Below are 19,039 nucleotides of genomic sequence, written 5' to 3' on the forward strand. Positions count from 1 at the left end.
CTCAGACGTTATTGAATATCCATCATTGTAGATCAAATAAGAGTTGCAAGAGTTGCAGGCACCTGGGGATTGAGGTCCAGGCCTGGGGAAAATAAGCAATGCAGAAGTGCCTCCGTGTGAGGGGATGTTAAAATCTGACTAAAAGCAACCTCTAGTCATCTTGAAATGAAGGCATTCTGGAGTTTTCAGGTTGCAGGAAAAAACCAGTGTTCAGGTTTAATTGACTGACTTCTGGGACCCAGGCAGCTAATTTGCACTCCCACTCTTACCCTACAAAACATCATGGAAATATACATAAAAGAGTAGCCAATCCGCTTTCTTTTTGAGCTGCTTTTTTGAGGTATAATTTACATACTATACTATTCACCAATCTTAAGTATAAAATCCAGTGATTTTTAGTAAATTTACAGAATTGTGCAATCATCACCAAAATTAAATTTTAGAGCATTTTCATCACTCAAAAAAGATCCCTTGGGCCCATTCTCAGTGAATCCCCATTCCCAACCCCAGCACCAATCTACTTTTGATCACTGGTCTACTCTAGAGTTAGGCTTTAGTCCCTCTGCTGGGCTGTGCCAATGGCCTCGTAAGTGGCCTCTGCTTCTGCTCAGTATGTTTTCTGCCTAGTGTTGGAGGATTATATGCCCTGATTAAAATCCTCCAACTTTCCATCACAATTTGAATAAACCCCAAAGGCCTTAATATGGCCTTTTCAAGGCCCCTTGAGTTCTGCCCCCTGCCAGCATCACCAACAACCTCTCAGGGTAATCTAGGAAAGGAACTGAGAATCAGCACAGCATGCCTTCGGGCGCAGTACATAGTTGGCTGTCCATAGGCAGGCCTCCCATCTTCCCTTGACTACATGCAAGGGATGTAGTCACTAGCCTCCTGTCTCGCCATTCAGTGAACACTGAGCCCTTCTCATCTAAGTCATCTGCGGGGTTGACTTCTTTTTGTCATTCAGCTCAAATGTCACCTCCTCAGAAAGTCCTTCCCTGACCTCCCCTAACTCAGAAGCCTCAACTCAGGCTCTCTGTATACTACTCCCCTGTGTTGTTCTCATCATTGCACGTAGTCACTCTCCAAAGTTCTATTTTTGATTTGTTTCTTTAGTGTCTCTCTCTCCCCACTAGAATATAAGATCCATGAGGGTCGAAACTGGATTGGTCTTGATCTTAGCTCTATCTCTATTATTTATGGAAACGCTGTTCATAGCAGCAGTACATTTTAAACCATCAGAGTGCCAACAATAGTAATTAATAATTATCAAATGCTTAACAGTGTGCCAGGCCCTGTGCTAAGTGCTTTATATGCATGAATGATTTAATTGAAGCTTACTACTTTTAATGTGAGATGAGTAAGGGGAGCATGCCTTCCAAATATAGTCTCTTACATTAAATTATTTTTTTCAGAGGCGTTGGGCAGTTTTCTTTCTCTTATTATTAGAACATTGATTTTAAAGACTGGATCAGTGTACATTGACACCAGTAATATGTATGTCAACGTATATGGACACCCTAAAAACTGAGCTGGAGAGGTTTTTGCTAGGAAGGAAAAGAGGAACAAAAAGCAGAGTATAAATACAAGCAGAGTCCGAAAAGAGCAGGACACAGCAAGTAGGCTTCGACTGGAGCACGGAGCACAGTATGTTTCAGGGGCGTGAAGAGGAAGGAGATGAAGCTGGGAGGTTGATTAGGCCAGATGTAAAGGTGCTAGTCTTTGAGTGCTAGTCTTAGTTCAAACCTTAGTCTTTGAGCAAGATATGGCAAAATGGCTCTGGTTTTAAAGAGAACTCTTTTTTTTTTTTTTTGAGAAAGATTAGCCCTGAGCTAACTACTGCCAATCCTCCTCTTTTTGCTGAGGAAGACTGGCCCTGAGCTAATATCCATGCCCATCTTCCTCTACTTTATACATGGGATGCCTACCACAGCATGGCTTGCCAAGCGGTGCCATGTCCGCACCCGGGATCTGAACCGGTGAACCCCGGGCCGCCGAGAAGCGGAACATGTGCACTTAACCGCTGCACCACCGGGCTGGCCCTAAAGGGAACTCTTAAAGATTAAAAGAAACTGAAGCTAGAAGACCATTTTGAAGTATTTTGTAGTAGGTCTGGCAAGAGTTAATTAAGCATGAAAAAATACAGTGGGACTAAAATTGCATATTCAAGGATTCCTTCCTTCTGACTTATAACTACACGTAAGTTTTCTTCACTGAGTTAAAAGATCTTACAGAGGTAAGATGTGGTGACTAACTGGAGGTGGAGTTTGAGTAGATGAAGAATAGATGAAGATGGTGAAATGTCTGACTTGGGAAGTTGAGTTTACGATGTCATTATCTAAGAACATCCTAGAAAGCAAATTAGGTGGGAATATGAAGGAACCAGATTTGAGAAACGATGAATTTAAGATGACTGTAAACATATATGCGAGGTGTTAAAGGAACAGATATTTATTAAAATTTACCTAGAGCCAAATCTGAACAAAACAGCGTGAAACTTGCTGGAGGTAGTGGAATTGTCCCTATCTAGCTTTGCTGTTGACTGAAAACACCTGTAAGAAGTCATCATATATTTGGTCATCTTTTTGCTGAATGTTTTCCGTAGAAAATCATAGAATGTCCAAGTTGGAGAGGATTTTGGAAATCTTCTAGTCCAACACTGTGCCCAAGAGAAAATAGCCAGTGACCATTGTAACGAACAAATGCTGATCCACCCTCAGTGTGAAAACCTCACAAGGAAGCCCACCATGTATGCGTTCCAGGGGCTCTAGTTTTAGAAGGCCTGCACCCTGAACCAGACCTGCCTCCTGTTGTTTCTGCTCATTAGTTCTAATTCTGCACATAGAATATTCTCACTCATCTTTCCAGTGTGGCAGCTGCTCACTTAGAGTCCACTGAGGTAATCCAAAAATCCTTGTAGTTTATCATCTCAGCTCCACTGCTTAAAATTTATAGACCTATTTCTCACTCACCAGACAGAATAACTTTTCTAACGAAGCACAAGGGCCTGGTCAAAGCATCTGTAAGCAGTAAAAAGCAGTTCAGACAGTCAGAAGACATTCAGCTGGTCTATTTACTTAAGTCAGTTTGAACTATACCTGGAGAAAGGTCAGTCCTGGGAAGGTAGGTACAGGGGCACGTGCTGGAAGTTTTACTTGCTGTGTCTCTCCATCATGCCACTAAGATCTGTATCAACAAAATCAGCATCGGACCAACAGGCTGCAAGTAACTGAACATGTTCTGTTGTACAAACATAGCCTAGATAAGTACGATAGACTATTAACAATAGACTTTCGTATACAAGATAAGCCCAAAGGAAAAAGAATTTAAAGGTTTCTGTTGTTGTTGTATGTGTGTTTTAGATGTTGTCGAGATCTTAAGTGATGAAAATGAACTTGTGAATTGAACATTTTGAAAATAATACCTTTTAGATAATGAATCATTATATATTAATGAGAAGATTTTAAAATATTTTATTTTTTTCAGGTGTTAATAGGATAAGTGAAAAGAATATCCAGATATTAAGGTATCTCTTGTTTCACTTTGAGTTATATTTAAAAATTGTGAACACACACAACTGATATACTATTTATTATATCTATATCTAATTTATTTTAGAACTCAAAGCCTCTAACTTGGTGAATGCCTAGGCTGGAATATATAAGATAATAAAGCTGCAAGGGCTTCTATCTCTGTGGTTTTCAAACTCCACTCAGTGGAGCCTTCTGCATTACATAAAAGTGACTCCAGGGCAGAGAGGAGGGTGTGTAGCTGGGGCTCTGAAGATTTAAAGAAAGGCTTCCACTGCTTAAAGAAAGTTTGGAAAACACAACTGTAATCTCATTTAGTAATGGTGGAAATTGAGATTCAGAGATATGAAAAGATTTGCCCTTGCTCTCACAGGGACCAGTGACAGAACTGTTTCCTGATTCTCCGTTCTGTGCTTCTCCATACTGCCTCCCTATAAAACAAGTATGTGCTGGTGAAGTATGGTCTTAAATAGCTTAATTTTATGTTACATCATAATAGCCCCTGTGTTTACTTAATGCAATTTAAACCCACTTTCTTTGCTGTTAGGGGACTATGTGAAACTTATATCTTCTTTCTAGATAAAAAGAAAGATACAGCCATTTACTATGGGAAAGTGAGTTAGTACACACTGCTTAAATAGAAAGACAGTATTGTTACTCATGTTTACTATTGTGTTATGTCGTATGATAGACATATAGATTGAGGCAGGTGCTGTTTAGTAAATTAACGTGAGTTATCTCAGTTAACTCTTATTCTTTTGAGGTATATACTCTTTATCTGCATCTTATAGTATTAAATAGGTTAAATATTATTCTCAAGGTCACATACCTAGTAGATCACAGAACTAAGATTTGAACCCTAACAGTCAATAACGACATCTAGAGAGACAGAATGATTGAGAAAGCAACCACAGAGTGGTGTGAGGTTAATAAGCAGTTAACTAGCTCAGGCAGTAAAGTGCTGTTCAACATTAACTGTTCTCATGGCATTTCTGAGACTGTACAAGCCCAGATATTTTGTATTTGGATCAATCTTGGGGTACCTTAGAATTTCAAAGGAAAACATAACTGCAGACTGGTGCTAGGAGAATATGGACCAGTTTTGTAAAATCCCCAGTCTCAGGCTTCTTTGGAAGGTAGAATGGTTCACATCCTAGGGGCTTTAGTCATGACCCAGAAATCTAGATATAACATACATTATAATGCAGTTTGTACTCAACTAAAATAAAGCATATGATCTTAATTCAAATCAAACTCATTTTCCACTTTACCCTCAAGTGTACATTCTCTTACTTTTTTCTTTTACTTAAAAAAAAAATCCTTACTGCTAAACTTCCTCTGTCTTTATTCCCTTTTCTTTCTTTTGAAAAATTGCGTGTTTTAACAAATTTTTTATTCGATTTATTTACACTAAAAAACAAAACAAAACGGGGGACAGCCCAGTGGTGTAGTGGTTAAGTTTGCATACTCTGCTTCAGTGGCCTCGGGTTCATGGGTTTGGATCCCAGATGCAGACCTACACACTGCTTATCAAGCCATGATGTGGCAGCGATACACATGCAAAATAGAGGAAGATTGGCACAGATGTTAGCTCAGGGACAATCTTCCTCAAGCAAAAAGAGGAAGATTGGCAACAGATGATACCTCAGGGCCAATCTTCCTCACCAAAAGAACAAAACAAAACAGTTCACGCATTTCTCCAACCCCCCATCCCTGGCCTCGTGCAGCTACCAATCTGTTCTCTGTATCTATGAGCTTGGGTTTTTGTTTTGTTTTGTTTTTAGATTTCACATATAAGAGAGATCATATGGTATTTGCTTTTCTCTATCTGACTTATTAGTCAGACCATATTGAGGAGGAACCAGACAATGCAAATTAGAAACATTATGTTACATTTCAAAAGAGCATTTCGTTGCAGATGTTATAGCTGAATATACAGTCTACTCTTACCTTTCCTCTCAATGGTAAGGCAACGGAAGAGGAAGAGAGAGAAAGAAGCAGAAAATAACTGGGAGTGAAACAGAGAGAAATCATAATGGGAGACCCACTTTCAGGGTCAGTTGTTATTCAACTCAATTACTTGATTTACTTTAAAAAATAGCCTTTAAAAGCTATCCTTTTACATGTTCTGTATGTTCTTTTTGGGATTTCATGTTAGTCAATATTCTGGTGCAGAGAACAGATTCCACCCTAGACAATTTGAATAAAAGGATTTATTAAAGCATGTTAGATGGCTCACAGAGTTATTAAGATGATTGAATAAAAATCTGTAGGATGAGATTCCAGAATCTATTCTTAAGTCTATACTGCAGAACCAGGCTGCCCAAGGAGCTGCTTCTGCCGTGATCAGGAAGCTGCTTGTGAAATCAGGAGGCATCCCTTTCTGCGTGTGTGGAGATAGGACCGCCTCAGCCTGAGCGGCTAGATTAGCCACAGTTACTAGTTCCAGAACAGCATCAAAGTGCTCCAATCAGGAAACCTTGTGTGCAAAATCAGGAAGCTGCTGCTATAGCTTCAGGGTCCCGCATCATGCCACGTTTTCTACCATTGAGATGCCAATTTCTGCTAAATCAGCAACCCTCAGAGACGGAGTTGGGCTCCAGAACCATGCCACACTTGCTATAATCCAAAAAAACAAAATAGAGCATAGGTTCTAAATCAACTTACTATGGAGTTAGTCACATTCTGTCACAGTCACAGGAGAGGGCACCTTAAGTAGCCATAGGGAAAGAAAGCGAGGCAGGACTGTGCACATGAGGAAAGATGCAGGTGCACAGCCACCAAGGAGAAGGGATAAGAATCCAGGAGATACTTTTAAATTCTTTAGCTTAACTGTGTAACAAAAACGAAAGCCTATAAACTATTTTCCTCTAAAAGTCCTTTTCTGTGGTCTGTGGTTTCTAAGGCCTTTTCTGCAACACTCCGATCAACCATCCAGAGTAGAATGTTTACCAGCTATTTCTTCCAGAAATGTCAGGCTCCCTTCAGTGTAAAGCTTTTCATAATTTTAAGTCAGGCAGAATTGTTCATCGTAAATCTTGGGCATACCAGAAGAGGCCAAGATCTCATCTTTGTACTTTACTCAGAGATTTAAATCAAACCCATTTAAGTTCGTGTTACGATTTCCAAAACAACAAAGTGCAGTGTTTAAACAATTTTAAGACTTATTGAGGCAAAAAAAACTTCCTTTTCCCAGAAATCCTTAACAATTTAATAAGCTTTATGCTCGAAAATAGAAATGTTTCACTTTATAGTGTCACGAAAGTAAAGAAACACTGGATGACTTGACCAAACTGAGGGTATGGTCAGTCTAAAATAGCGAAAATCTGAATTACAAGTATTTTTTAAAGACGGATTTCAGTACTCTAAGGTACATAAAATAACTAGCAGCATTGGCAAATAGAAGTACTAAGCATCTTTTTTACAAATAAATGGTTGTTTTAAAATTCTTGTTTAAGTAAGTAAACCTATGCTGTCTTCTTTTAGCTACTAATTTTCCAAGAAAAAAAATTTCCCTCTGAAGGACTGCTGCTCTTCAGTGGCCTATTACCAATCAGTGGCCACTGAATTATTGAGTTTATCACATTCATCGTCTTATGCCAAAGTAAACAAACGTGGTTTCTATATCAGAGTATTCTAAAGTCAAACCTTCTTCTTTCGCCTTTTCCCTCTTCTCCAGCTTCTAGTTCCAGTGCTGCTTACCTTGCTCGTAGGTTCTCTTTCCTGCTTGATGCCGAAAGCTTGGGATGAGGCCGAGTGGATTAGTGCGTGGTTCCCCAGCACTGGCTGTGCTTCGCTTGTGCTGCTCATTCCTTCGTGCTTTCGATCTAGCTGTCATTTGTGATAGTAACATTACTCAGTAATTTGAATTTTCTTAGTGTCTTTCCTCATCCTGAAGAATCTCCAAATGCATCATTTCAGTCTGTAAGTTAAATTATACAGCAAAGGTTCATGATAAAACTTGTTTAAATGAGGATGTTTTTTTCTTTTCCAAATAGCAATCTCTTCTATTTAGAACATTTAAATTGCCTAGCAATCTTGACTAACATTCTATTTGTTATAATTCTTGATGGAATGTCTTCCTACCTACTACTTATTTCCTAAAAATGATAGCACGAAACATATTAAGGTAGAATTTATCTAGTTGTAGTTTTGACAGATGACACTTGAGTAATCAAAAGGGAGAAACTGTAAGTGAAATAAAAAGGAATTCTCTTCAATAAAAATTCTCTTTAGCTCACAAGTTTAAAAAGAAATTTTTAACACTATGCTTACAATCATGCATTATTGTAAAATGATAAGCAGTATGTTATATGTGATCTTCTCTTTCTATCACTTTGATGGTCCTTGCCTGTATTTTTATAGAATCAGGATTCTGATTTATTAATTTGATCTTTTGTTTTTCTGTTTTCTACCTCATTAATTTCTGCTTTTATTTTTATTATTTCCTACCACTTGCTTTCTTTTGTTTTACTTTTTTTCCTACCTTTTTGTGTTAGAAATTGAATTCACTTATTTTCATTCTTTCATTTTTATTGAAATAGGTGTTTAAGGCTAGGAATTTTCCTCTTTTCATTGCTCTAATGTATCTCAGATTCTGATGTGTAGTGTTTTTGTTGTCATTATTTTTCAGAAATTCTTTAATTTCTGTTTTTATTTCCCTTATCATACAAGAGTTATTTAATAGAAGGCCTTTTAATTTCCAGGTGGAAAGGCCTTTTTGTTTGGGGTTTCACTTTTAGTTTCTAGTTTTATTACTTGTGACCAGAGGATGTTGTTTGTAACATTTCTACTTTATGGAACCTACTTATCTTTTATTTGTGCCCTAGAATATGATTGACTTTTGTGAGTGTTCCCTGTGCGCTTGAGAGGAGGGTATATTCTCTGTTATTAAAGTGTAGTGCTCAATGTATACCCAAAAAGTTTACCTTACTGATTATTCATCTAAATCTTTTCTATCCTTACTTGTTTTTTGTCCATTTGACTTGTCTCACACTGAGTGACCTGTTAAAGTCTCTCATTGTTCCTGTGTTTCTAGTTCTTACTGTGTTTCCTTTACTTTATGTCTTATCTAAGTGGTGGCTGTGTTATATGGTGCATAGAGTCAGAGTATTATATCTTTATTGTGGAATGCGGCTTTCACTTGAAGTGCCCTTTGTCTTATTTAATATGCTTTGGCTTGAAGACTTCCTGGTCTGATATCAGGATTTTAATCTGTGCTTTCTTACTGTTTTCATTTTCCTGGCAAATCTTTGCCCTTCACTTTATTAGTTGTCTTTTTGAATCAGTGCCATTTAAGTGTCCCCTTGAATACAGGATGGAGTTGAATCTTTTAAGAGCCAATTTGAAAGTCCTTTTCTTTGAATAGGCAGGTTAAATCCCTTCACATTTATTGACAGACTGTTGTGTTTAGTCTAAGTTCTCTCATATTATTATTACATTATTATCTTGTGGTGTAATTTCTGTATGTATTATATTCTGTTTACTGTGTGTATTTGGTGTTTTCTTCTTTACTTTTTATTTTTAAAATTCTTTTGTCACTTGAGAAGGTTTGTATTTTTATTCTAGTGGTTACCTTTGCATTAATACTTTTTATAGTGCACCGAAAACCCCCTTTTTTTCTTACTTAACCCTTTGTTTTTTGTCTGTTTTAAATGATATCCTTTGACAACCAGGGACCGTCTTCTGCTTTCTCATTTTTCCTCTCTTCTCTTGCCATTTTTTTTAAAATTAAGATTATGATAGTTAACAACCGTGTGAAATTACAGTTGTACATTATTATTAGTCATGTTGTAGGTACACCACTTCCCCCTTTGTGCCCTCCCCCCATCCCCCGTTTCCCCTGGTAACCACCGATCAGTTCTCTTTGTCTATATGTTAACTACCACCTATGAGTGGAGTCATACAGAGTTCGTCTTTCTCTGTCTGGGGCTTATTTCACTCAACATAGTACCCTCAAGGTCTATCCATGTTGTTGTGAATGGGACTTCTCTTCCCATTTTTAGTTACATCTGTTCTTCTTTGTCACACATATATACTTGTATATTATTCTTTAATGCTTTTACCCCACCCATGTTTTAGTCTCAACTCTACAATTGAGTATTTAAATGTTCACCATCAGTCCTTTTGCAAAGTATTCCCAGTCATCTTTTTTTTGTAATGTTCATCTTTACCTTTGTTTCCAGATTTTTTCTGAAAAATTTAAAACCTACAGAAAAACCAAAGGATTTTCATCAGTTGTAATGCTTTCCCACATTTGCCAGTCTTAATGTTGTTTTATTAGGATATGTTTCAGAGTTGATCAGTCTTGATCAATTTTCCCTAATATGAAAAATATGTAGTTCGGGTCTTTTTTTATTTCTAGGCAACTTTCTTGGATTATAGTTTTAATTAATACTTCTGTTTCGTTGTTTTGACTTTTTTTTTCAGAGGCGCCAATTATGGTCAGCCTCCTTTGCCTGTCTTCCATTTCATTTGCTTCCCTTCCCACCCTGTTTACTTCTTTATCTCAGTTTTCATTCTTTTGGTTGTTCTGATTTTCTTCAATGCCTTTATTACGTTTTCATTATGATCTCTCCTTCCTTGTATACTTTGTAATTTGGTTTCCATTTCTTCTATACTTTGTCTTTTTCTTCTCTTTCTTTCCTGACTTCAGCCAACTCTCATTTCATTTCTTCTTGTTTGTTTGTTTGCTTGTTTGATTTGTTTCTTGTCCACTTCTGTTCTTTGGTTTTACATTTCTGATTCAAGGGTGATTTTTCATATCTCCACATGCTTGTTGGAGAATATTTAGTTCAGTTTGGAGTGTTGTGTTACTGTTTCCTTGACTACGTATTTGTCTGTAGGGTGGCCAAGGGGGGTACTTTTCATCAGCAGAAAAGATTTTATTCACCTTTTCTAACATTTTATAGTAGTTTTGTATAGATGTGGTCTGCTTTAGTCTATTCCTGTTTTTCGTGGGCAGGATTTCTAGTTTGAGGGTGTCTTCTTCCGTGCGGTTTCTCTTATGGATGGTGGTGGGAGAAGGAGGGTTGCCGTATGTTGCCTCTTTTTGTTTCTGCTGGTCCCTGAATTTCCCCTCTCATTTCCTCCTTTCCCTTTACTGCCATGACTCCAGGGGAGACCACTGCTTCTCTCTGTACCTGATTCTCCCCCAAAAACACTGCTTCTCCTAGGCTGCTACTTCTGGTCCCCTCCCACTTTCAAGCCCTTAGTGCATAGCCAGGGCTGTAGACTGTCGAGTTCCAACCCATGCTTAGTATCCTGGCTTTCATTGTTCACTTTCTGGGGGTGAGTTTGTCTGTGCTTCCTCTCAGCCTTCTGTTCCCCTCTGCTCCTGTTCAGTCTTTTCAGCTTCTCTCCCGTTCTCCTTCTCTCCCATGGCCTGCAGTGTTGGCAGGTGGACTGTGGGAGCTCTTTTAGAAAAAATTTTCCCTCTGCTTACAAATATTTGAAGGTTGCACTCTTCTCTGTCTTTTAGGGATGCTTAAAGTATGGAGCCAATGTGGTTTTATTTATTTGTTATCTTTATTGTTTTTACGGTTGTTTTCAAAGGATGAGGGGGAGATTTGGAATCAGGCCACTGCCATTGTTCTCCAAACTCAGAAGTGCCGTCTTGGCCTAATCTAAACTTATGAGCACTTTTTGATATCAAAGCAGTTTTTCCACTTTTATTAATGATTTCCAAATTGCTGATTTGTGATTTTTTTACTAATTTGTGACTTTTTACTAAGGAGATATTTTCTTTCATTATTTGACAATGTAACTTTATAAGAGACTTGAGAAAAAACTGTGCCCCAAATCAGAATGCTAATTATCATAATAATTAGAGTATTAGTTTCTGATTTGCAAGTTGTCTTTACTAAGCGACTTGGCCATTAAAATCAACAATTTTTAGAATAAGATTCTATTCATCTATTGCTTTTATATAATAATAAAATATTTCTATATAATATTTTCTTGGTGAAAAATTACTACTAAATTTCAAATATGAACAATGTCATTTCCTCTTCTGTGAGTTTTTTTCACATAATGCCTTATTAATAAAGATTGAATCTCTGTCTTTTATAGATAAGAACTAAAAGAACCAAACAGGGAAGCATTCATACTTCAAGATCTCTAAGAACAGGTAGCAATATTTAATATGGAACCAAAGTCTTGTGAATCAAATAATGAAGATCTTTTATCAAGTAGTGGCATGACATCCAATGGAGGTATGTATTCTTTATAGAACAAAATGGGAAAAAATTAGAATTAAGCAGTCTTCATAATATTCGTTCAAACTGCTGTTCTTTAGTATGTTTTCGTTTTAACTGTGCTGGGCACAGACCTTGGTCATGAATGTTTACCATGTTGTTTGTAATTCTACTTTCTGAGGAAGAAATTGTTTAGTCTTTTAAAAATAGCGTATCTGTTTCTTAGCATATGTTTACATTACTTTTTTGGTTTAAAAATTGTCTCCATGTTGAGGCACTTCAACACATTCCATGTTTCCCTAACGTCTTCTCTTCCTCTGTCCACTCTAAGCCAGAATTTGTATCGTTTTCCCTTATCCACTCCCACATCCAGCCAGGTACCAAGTCCTGTTACTTCTATTCTCAGAAATGTCTCGAATCCATTTTTCTCTTTCTGTTCCCATTACTGCTGTCCTACTTCAGGCCCCCATCAACTCTGACTGAAATTATTTCAGTCAAGAGATAGTCAGGAAAACAGAAACAGGTGGAATAAATAGGCAGAACTTAATACAGGAACTCTGTAACACAGGTGTTGAAAAAGCTGAGAAGTCTCGCAGGGAATGGGTAAGACAACCCAGAGATTACAAACTGCAGGAAGCTGCTACCAGCCCTGGGGCTAGAAGGACCATGAGAAAAGAAACTGTTCTGAGGACATAGAAGCAGGAGCTAGAACCACAGAGAGGGCTGCCCAGAGGGATTAAGCCACCACTAACAGGAAGCCCATCTGAGGCAGGTGAGAAGGAGCAGTACCTTAGCTTCTCGTCTCCTCCTGCCTTCTCATTGTTCGCCAGCGCCTCCTATGGTGAACCTACCAGGAAACAAGTTGGGAAGAGAGCCCGGGAAAAGTAGTTCTCTACACCACACAGCAGACTAGGGGAAAGACAGAGAAGGGATTTTCTGGCAGTCAGGCAAATGGCCTGCACAGTCTTGACTGCTTTCCCTGTCTTGTCTCTCTCATCTAAAAGTATGCATCCAGAGTTTATTCTCAGTTACAGGTCTGTTGTTTTACTGTTCTGCTTAAAAACCTTTATTTTAGTAGCCTTATTTTGCAAAAGCTTCTGCTTCTCCCATCCAAATACTAACCAGGCCCTATCCTACTTAGCTTCCGAGATCAGACGAGATCGGGCGCGTTCAGGGTGGTGTGGCCGTAGACAAGCTTCTCCTTCTTAGGATGCTCTTCCCATCCTAAGATGCCATTGTCACTTCCGCCCCACTATACCCATCTGCCCTGCCCACTTCCTCACCTCCCCACTTACACTATATTCCTCATACTCATCACGGGCACTGGCACTTAGCTCATGGGTTGTCTTTGCTTCCTCAGGCACATTGTCATCTGGTAATATCATTGTCCTCATGGATGACCTGTCTAAGATCTTAGACCCACAGCTTCTTGACCTTTCTAGTTATTATCATTTTGACTTTTACTCTAGCCACCCACTTTCGTATCTTGGCTCTATCCTCTGGACTGTTGGGTCTGATTTTGAGTCCTCCTTCCTTTTGCATGAAAGGTAGCATATGTTTTCAGCTGAGTGGTTTTCTCAGCCTGCTTATAGAAAAGCTTCTCTTCATTTCACACCGTCTCTGTTCCTCAGTCCAAGCCAGTGGTGTTTCTTGACTGTAATTCTCTAAAATCTTTGTGGGTCTTCTGTGAATCATACTGGGTTTCACTTACTTTGTCTTCCCTTTAAATATCGGAATTTCCTCAGAGTACTCTTCTTAATCCTCTTCTCTTTTCACTCTTTACACTGCCCCCAGGTGATCCCATTGACTCCAGAGATTCACTGGAACTCATATGCTGATGATTCCTGAATCCTTATCTCTGAAACAAAACACGCTCCTGAACTTCAAGTCCATGTACAGTATTTGCAAATCAAACATCATTACTTAGATGTTGCTGAAGCTCAAAACCCACGAGAAATCTTTTGACACCTCCGTCTCTCTTACTTACCACATATATTTCTCAAATCCATGCTCTTGTATCTATCACCACTGCCTCTGCTCTAGGACAGACTCTTGCCACTTCTTGCCTGTATTGTTGAAAGCTTTCTTCCACTTAGATTCTCTACCTTCAGTTTTTTCCCCATCCAATGCCTTTTCCACACTGATGCCAGAGAGCCTTTTCAAACCACAAACCTAGTTATAATACCCCCCTACTTTCAAGTCCAGTAATGAGTCCCCAGAGCTTTCAAGATGAAGTCTGAAGTCCTTGGCATGACCACAAGACCCTTCATGATCTGACTTATATTTTCATTCTCATATCTGGCTGCTACTTTCCTTTCACCTGGAATATGCCATGCTTTCTCAAGCCTCTTCACCAACAATTATGGTGCTCCCACTGCCTGGAATGCTCTTCCTCTTCTCCTGTCCTCCATACTAGTTAATTCTTGTTCAACAATACTTCAGAGTTCATTCAGCTCAAGCGTCACTCGAACACTGTCAAATATCCCTTCTCCTCCCTAATCCTCCTTTTTACCTTGTGCTCATCTCTCTCAGAGCTCTCACCAATCTTTCTCTTGTCTGTTTTCCCCATGAGGCCTCGGGCTCCTCAGGGTTCAATAAGGGAATCATCTAGGATAATGTTTGCCACAACGTTATTTCATAAGTTAATTAATTGATTAATTCTTTAATATTTAGGTTCAAGTCCATTTTTTATATCATCTATTCGTGGTACAATAATTGAAAACACAGCTTCAGCTGGGACATTGACACAAATTCCTTTTTTCCCTAAATATGAAGTGGAACTTGATTCTCATAGAAAAGTCATCCCTTACCCTGGAAAAGAGCACATTGAACGTGTTTTAGAAGAGTACTCCCATCAAGTCAAAGATTTGCAGAGAAGACTAAATGAAGTGAGTTGCATTTTTACTTCTAGTACCTGAGGCCATTTTGGGATGACAGTGAAGCACGTTGCGTTGGAATAGAACCTAAACTTCCTGGAAGAAAAACTTAACTGGTTAAACTTGTTAATTTGGCCTATGCCTTCTATTTCAATATTAAAAATTGGACTGATGAAAAGTCTACATACCTATTTTTCTTTTGTTAATAATTAGTCATAATGCATTGGTTTCATGGTTAATTTTAATGAAATTTGGATAGCTCAAAATGTTATAATTAATGACATTCGTCTGTAATTTTGATTAATAATTGGTTCAGGCCTGCTGTTCTCCTATCACAATACCTGGTTTTTCTATACAAAGCAGTGGTAGGAATAAGTTTTTAGATACATGTGTATACATGATAGCTACATAGTATATGGAAGTTATTTGCTAAAAATTTCAAGTGGACTGTATGTAGAATCAAGCTGGCTATAGCCAGCTTTACAGTTGCATGTTGGGTCCCAGTAGTCTACAGCCTAAAAGTCAAACTTACCATCGGATACGAGGCACTTCATCATATAACCTCCCCTTGTACATTTGAGCCTTATCTGCTACCTGTTCCCCATATGTTCCCTCCATTCCAGGGATATCAAGTTACTTGCTCTTCCCTGCATGTACCATGCTATTCTAGACCGTCATGCCTTTGCCCGGGCCATTTCTTCCTCTTTACCTTGTCTGCCTGGCAAATTCTTAGTACCCATCAAAATTCAGCTTAAGCATTTCCTTCTCCAAAGCCTTTCCTCTAGACAGCATTAGGTGTGTTCTCCGCTATATAGCCTGTGTGCACGTGTCTATTATAGTATTTAGTACATTTTATTGTACTCATTAAGGCATTGTTCTACCTCACGAGACTGTGTGAACACTTTGAGCAAAAAAGACTATGACTTTATTAAGTGCTGAAAATGATGTACTATTGAATTAAATGTAGGGGATACAAAGATGAATAAGATAGGATCCATAAAGAGTCCATAGACTTGAAGGAGAGCTAGTATATAAACAAATAGTGACAATACCTTATGGTAAGTACACTAATAAAGATGGATGAATGGATGCACGGACAGATGGACAGACATGGATGGATGGATGGATGGATGGATAGATAGATGAATGAAGCACAGAGGTACCAATGAGGGAAAGAAACGGTCTCTTAATTCACTTTCTATGTCCATCCTCTGACAGAGTATCTGACATTTGATTGACTCCCAATAAATATGTATTAAATCAGTAAATAAATAGCAGGCCTATTTGGGTACTTGTAATATTTAGCATGAACCTCCTATGTAACAGATATTGTTCTATGTACTGGATATATAAAGATGGAAAAGACATGGTCCTTTCCCTGTACACGTTTACAATCTTGTGGCTGAGATATTTAAAATAGAAAATGTTAGTAACAGTGAGATCTGTGCTACAGTAGGGGTAAGCAGTGATGCTAAATCCAATCCATGCTTTACATTCCTTATCTTACTTGACTTTTCAACAACATTTGACACAGGTGACTATCCTTTTCTTCTTGAAGCACTCTTTTCTAGCGGAAGCACTCTTTCTAGTTCTTATGGAAACATGCTCTCCTGATTTTCCTTGAGCTCGTTCTTTTTCAGTTTCTTGTTCCAGCAAAACCCTCCGTAGACAGTCCTAGTGATTCTCATGGCTTCTGTTGCCATTTATGCAGCAGTGAATGCTTAACTTATATTTCTAGTGCAGACCTCTTATCTTAGCTTCACACCAGTGAGTATACCCACATACTTACTTGATATTTCTACTTGAAATGTTTCCCAGGCTCTGTAAACTCAACATTTCCAACTGTTTACATGATCTTTCCCCCAAACCTACTCTTCCTCCGGTATTCCTTCATAGTTGCACGAGGCAAAGACCTGATTCATTCCTAATACCTCTTCCTCTTCCCTGACGTCCACTTGATCACTAGGTCCATCTGGTGTACCTCATATATATTTCTCAGCTCTTTCCATTTCTACTGTTACCATCCAAAGTTCAGACTACTGTAGTCATTCATCTAGACCATAAAAGGTGAAGGTAAAGGGACTTACCTTATATTGACTACATAAACATTGTTCATTGCAGAATCAGGTGGTATCCTATTACATTTTCTTTCTTGTGTAACATTTTGTTTTTCTGGTGGTTCCTAATGCTTTTTATTTTCCTCATACTATTTGCCTTCATCATATTCTCATTTAAAAAAAAGAAAACTGTCATATAGGTTGTCTCTCAAATTCTCCATTGACCCAGGACTCTTCAGGAGTCTTCCGTCTTTTTTCCCAGTTTAGATGAGTTTCTCCTTAGGTCTGTTGTATAACTATTTTCCTAAGACTCCCATCACTGCCTTCCTGGTTGCACCCATGATTTCCAGGAATCACTGTTTCCTGTCTTCCTCTTTCTTGATCTACTTCATGTAGTCAAAGCACATCTTTAGAAACTTAAAAAAGAGTAAATGGGACATACATTTTATGAATCTTGGCATTCTGAGAATGCCTTTAGCTGGATAAAAAAAGTCGTATTATTTCAATCCTTTGAAAATATTGTGCCCTTGCATTCAGTAATGCTGAGAAGTAGATGTCTGTCTGATTCTTGTTCCTTTATAGAGAGATGTTTTTACTTAATTGAGATTCATCTTTGGAAGCTTTAGAGTCTGCTCTTTATCTCTGAAATTTCACCATAATGTGCTTAGTTGTGGATTTTATTTTTACTCAATGTGCTAGGGATTCAATGGCTCCTTTTGGTCTGCAGATTTGTGCCCTTCAGGTTTAAGGAATTCAGTTGTGTTTTTTCTATGATAGCTTTCCCACTTCTCTCTTTCTGAACCACCTGATAGTCAGATATTATCTCCTAGGTTGAACCTCTGAATCTCTTACCTTTTCTTTCAGTTTTTTTGGTCTACTTTTTCTGCTTTTGGGGGACATTTCTTGACTTCCACAATTTCTAGTGCAACTTTTTAGTTTGCAGACATATTTTTAATTTCCACAAGTTCTTTCTTCTCCCCTGAGCACTTCTTTGGCATAGTATCCTCTTACTTTATGGCTGTAATGTCTTTCAGATTTCTCTGCAAATAGAAGTTTTAGGAAGTATTCTTCCATTGCTGCATTAAGTTTATTTCTGGATCTTTTTTTCTGGACGTTTGCTTATCTGCTTCATCTTGGTCTCTGGGTTTGTTTTTTTTAACAATCTTCCTTCAAGTGTTTAGTGGTTTGGGGTTTTTTTGTTCATACTCAAGGATGAACAATGAAAAAGATGATGGCAAGCTCTCTGTTCATGAGCAGAACTTGATGGCTCTGCTTTGCGATGATTAGATGGGCATCAGTTGTTATGCTGGGAGATCCCTCAGTGCCTGATTTTAGAGATCTTAGTGAATTTCTTTGTAGTAGAACACCTTGATTTTGGGTGGTGGTTATCTGCTGTCAAGTATTTTAAGTGGGTTGGAAGTGGGGGTTTACTTTTCTGTATGTAGAATTTTAACCAATTCTCCTGTTTTCAGGAACAAAACTTATTCCTATCTCTATCTTGAGCCAGAAGTCAGATTTGTTTTAGAAATAGTGTTTTGGTTATAAAGTAGAGAATAGATTGAAGAGGGCAAGCTTGAGACGGTGAGACTAGTTAAGGTATTCCAGTAATCTAGGTGTGAATTGGTTAATTAAGCCCTGAACTATGGTGAAGGGGGAAGGAAGTACACATAAAAATAATAACATATAGTTTTTTTGAAATTATTAGCTATAAGGAAATATGTTCCTCTAGCAATGACTAATTTGCATGGCATTTTTTTCAGAGCAATGAATTGCATGAGAAACAAAAGTTTTACTTAAGGCAGTCAGTCATTGATTTGCAAACAAAACTTCAAGAGATGCAAATGGAGAGAGATGCCATGGTTGACATCAGGTTGGGATTTCTTACCTGAAATTATTTTAAAGTTTTACTCTGTAGTATAAAGCTACTTGTGTGAATATGAATTTTATCAGTATTATTTCTTCTCTTTCATTTATTTCATAGACGAAGGGAGAGTCAGTCCCAGGAGGACTTAAGAAATCAGCTTCAAAATACGGTTCACGAACTTGAAGCTGCCAAATGCCTTAAGGAGGACATGCTGAGAGATAGCACCACCCAGATAGAGCAGCTAAGAAGGACTATGCTTGGTCATGAGGGAGTGCTTCAAGAAATCCGGTCAATCCTAGTTGACTTTGAAGAAACCTCAGGCAAGAAAGTCTACGAACACGACAGCATGGCCACTCTCCACTTCCGCAGCTTGGGCACAGCCATCAGTAAAATCCTGAGAGAATTAGACACAGAGATTTCTTATCTTAAAGGGAGGATATTTCCAGTAAGTGGTGAGAACACTACTTCAATTTTATATTAAAATTCATTAAGAGAATAGTATTAGGTGTATAATTTTTTA

The 19,039-nt window shown here is 38.2% G+C and overlaps 1 protein-coding gene across 22 annotated transcripts in view; it reads left to right on the top strand.

The window, feature by feature from the left end:
* The window catches only part of CCDC158 (coiled-coil domain containing 158), a 91,654-nt gene that overhangs the window by 2,691 nt on the left and 69,924 nt on the right, over positions 1-19,039 (top strand). For 13 of the 22 annotated variants that reach the window (XR_011502178.1, XR_006524532.2, XM_044766170.2 and 10 more), the window contains exons 2-6: positions 3,484-3,523; positions 11,598-11,740; positions 14,396-14,610; positions 18,416-18,525; positions 18,637-18,964. Coding sequence is in view for 20 of the 22 variants with exons in the window: in XM_044766170.2 (XP_044622105.2) it covers positions 11,671-11,740; positions 14,396-14,610; positions 18,416-18,525; positions 18,637-18,964 (723 nt within the window). In the remaining 2 variants the exon portion in view is untranslated. Of the gene's footprint in view, positions 1-3,483; positions 3,524-3,900; positions 3,970-11,597; positions 11,741-14,395; positions 14,611-18,415; positions 18,526-18,636; positions 18,965-19,039 lie in introns of those variants that run through there. The other 9 variants (XM_044766177.2, XM_070505600.1, XM_070505599.1 and 6 more) reach the window with 5 other exon arrangements.

Source organism: Equus asinus, chromosome 3 (genome assembly GCF_041296235.1).
Source record: "Equus asinus isolate D_3611 breed Donkey chromosome 3, EquAss-T2T_v2, whole genome shotgun sequence".
NCBI classification, from domain to species: domain Eukaryota; kingdom Metazoa; phylum Chordata; class Mammalia; order Perissodactyla; family Equidae; genus Equus; species Equus asinus.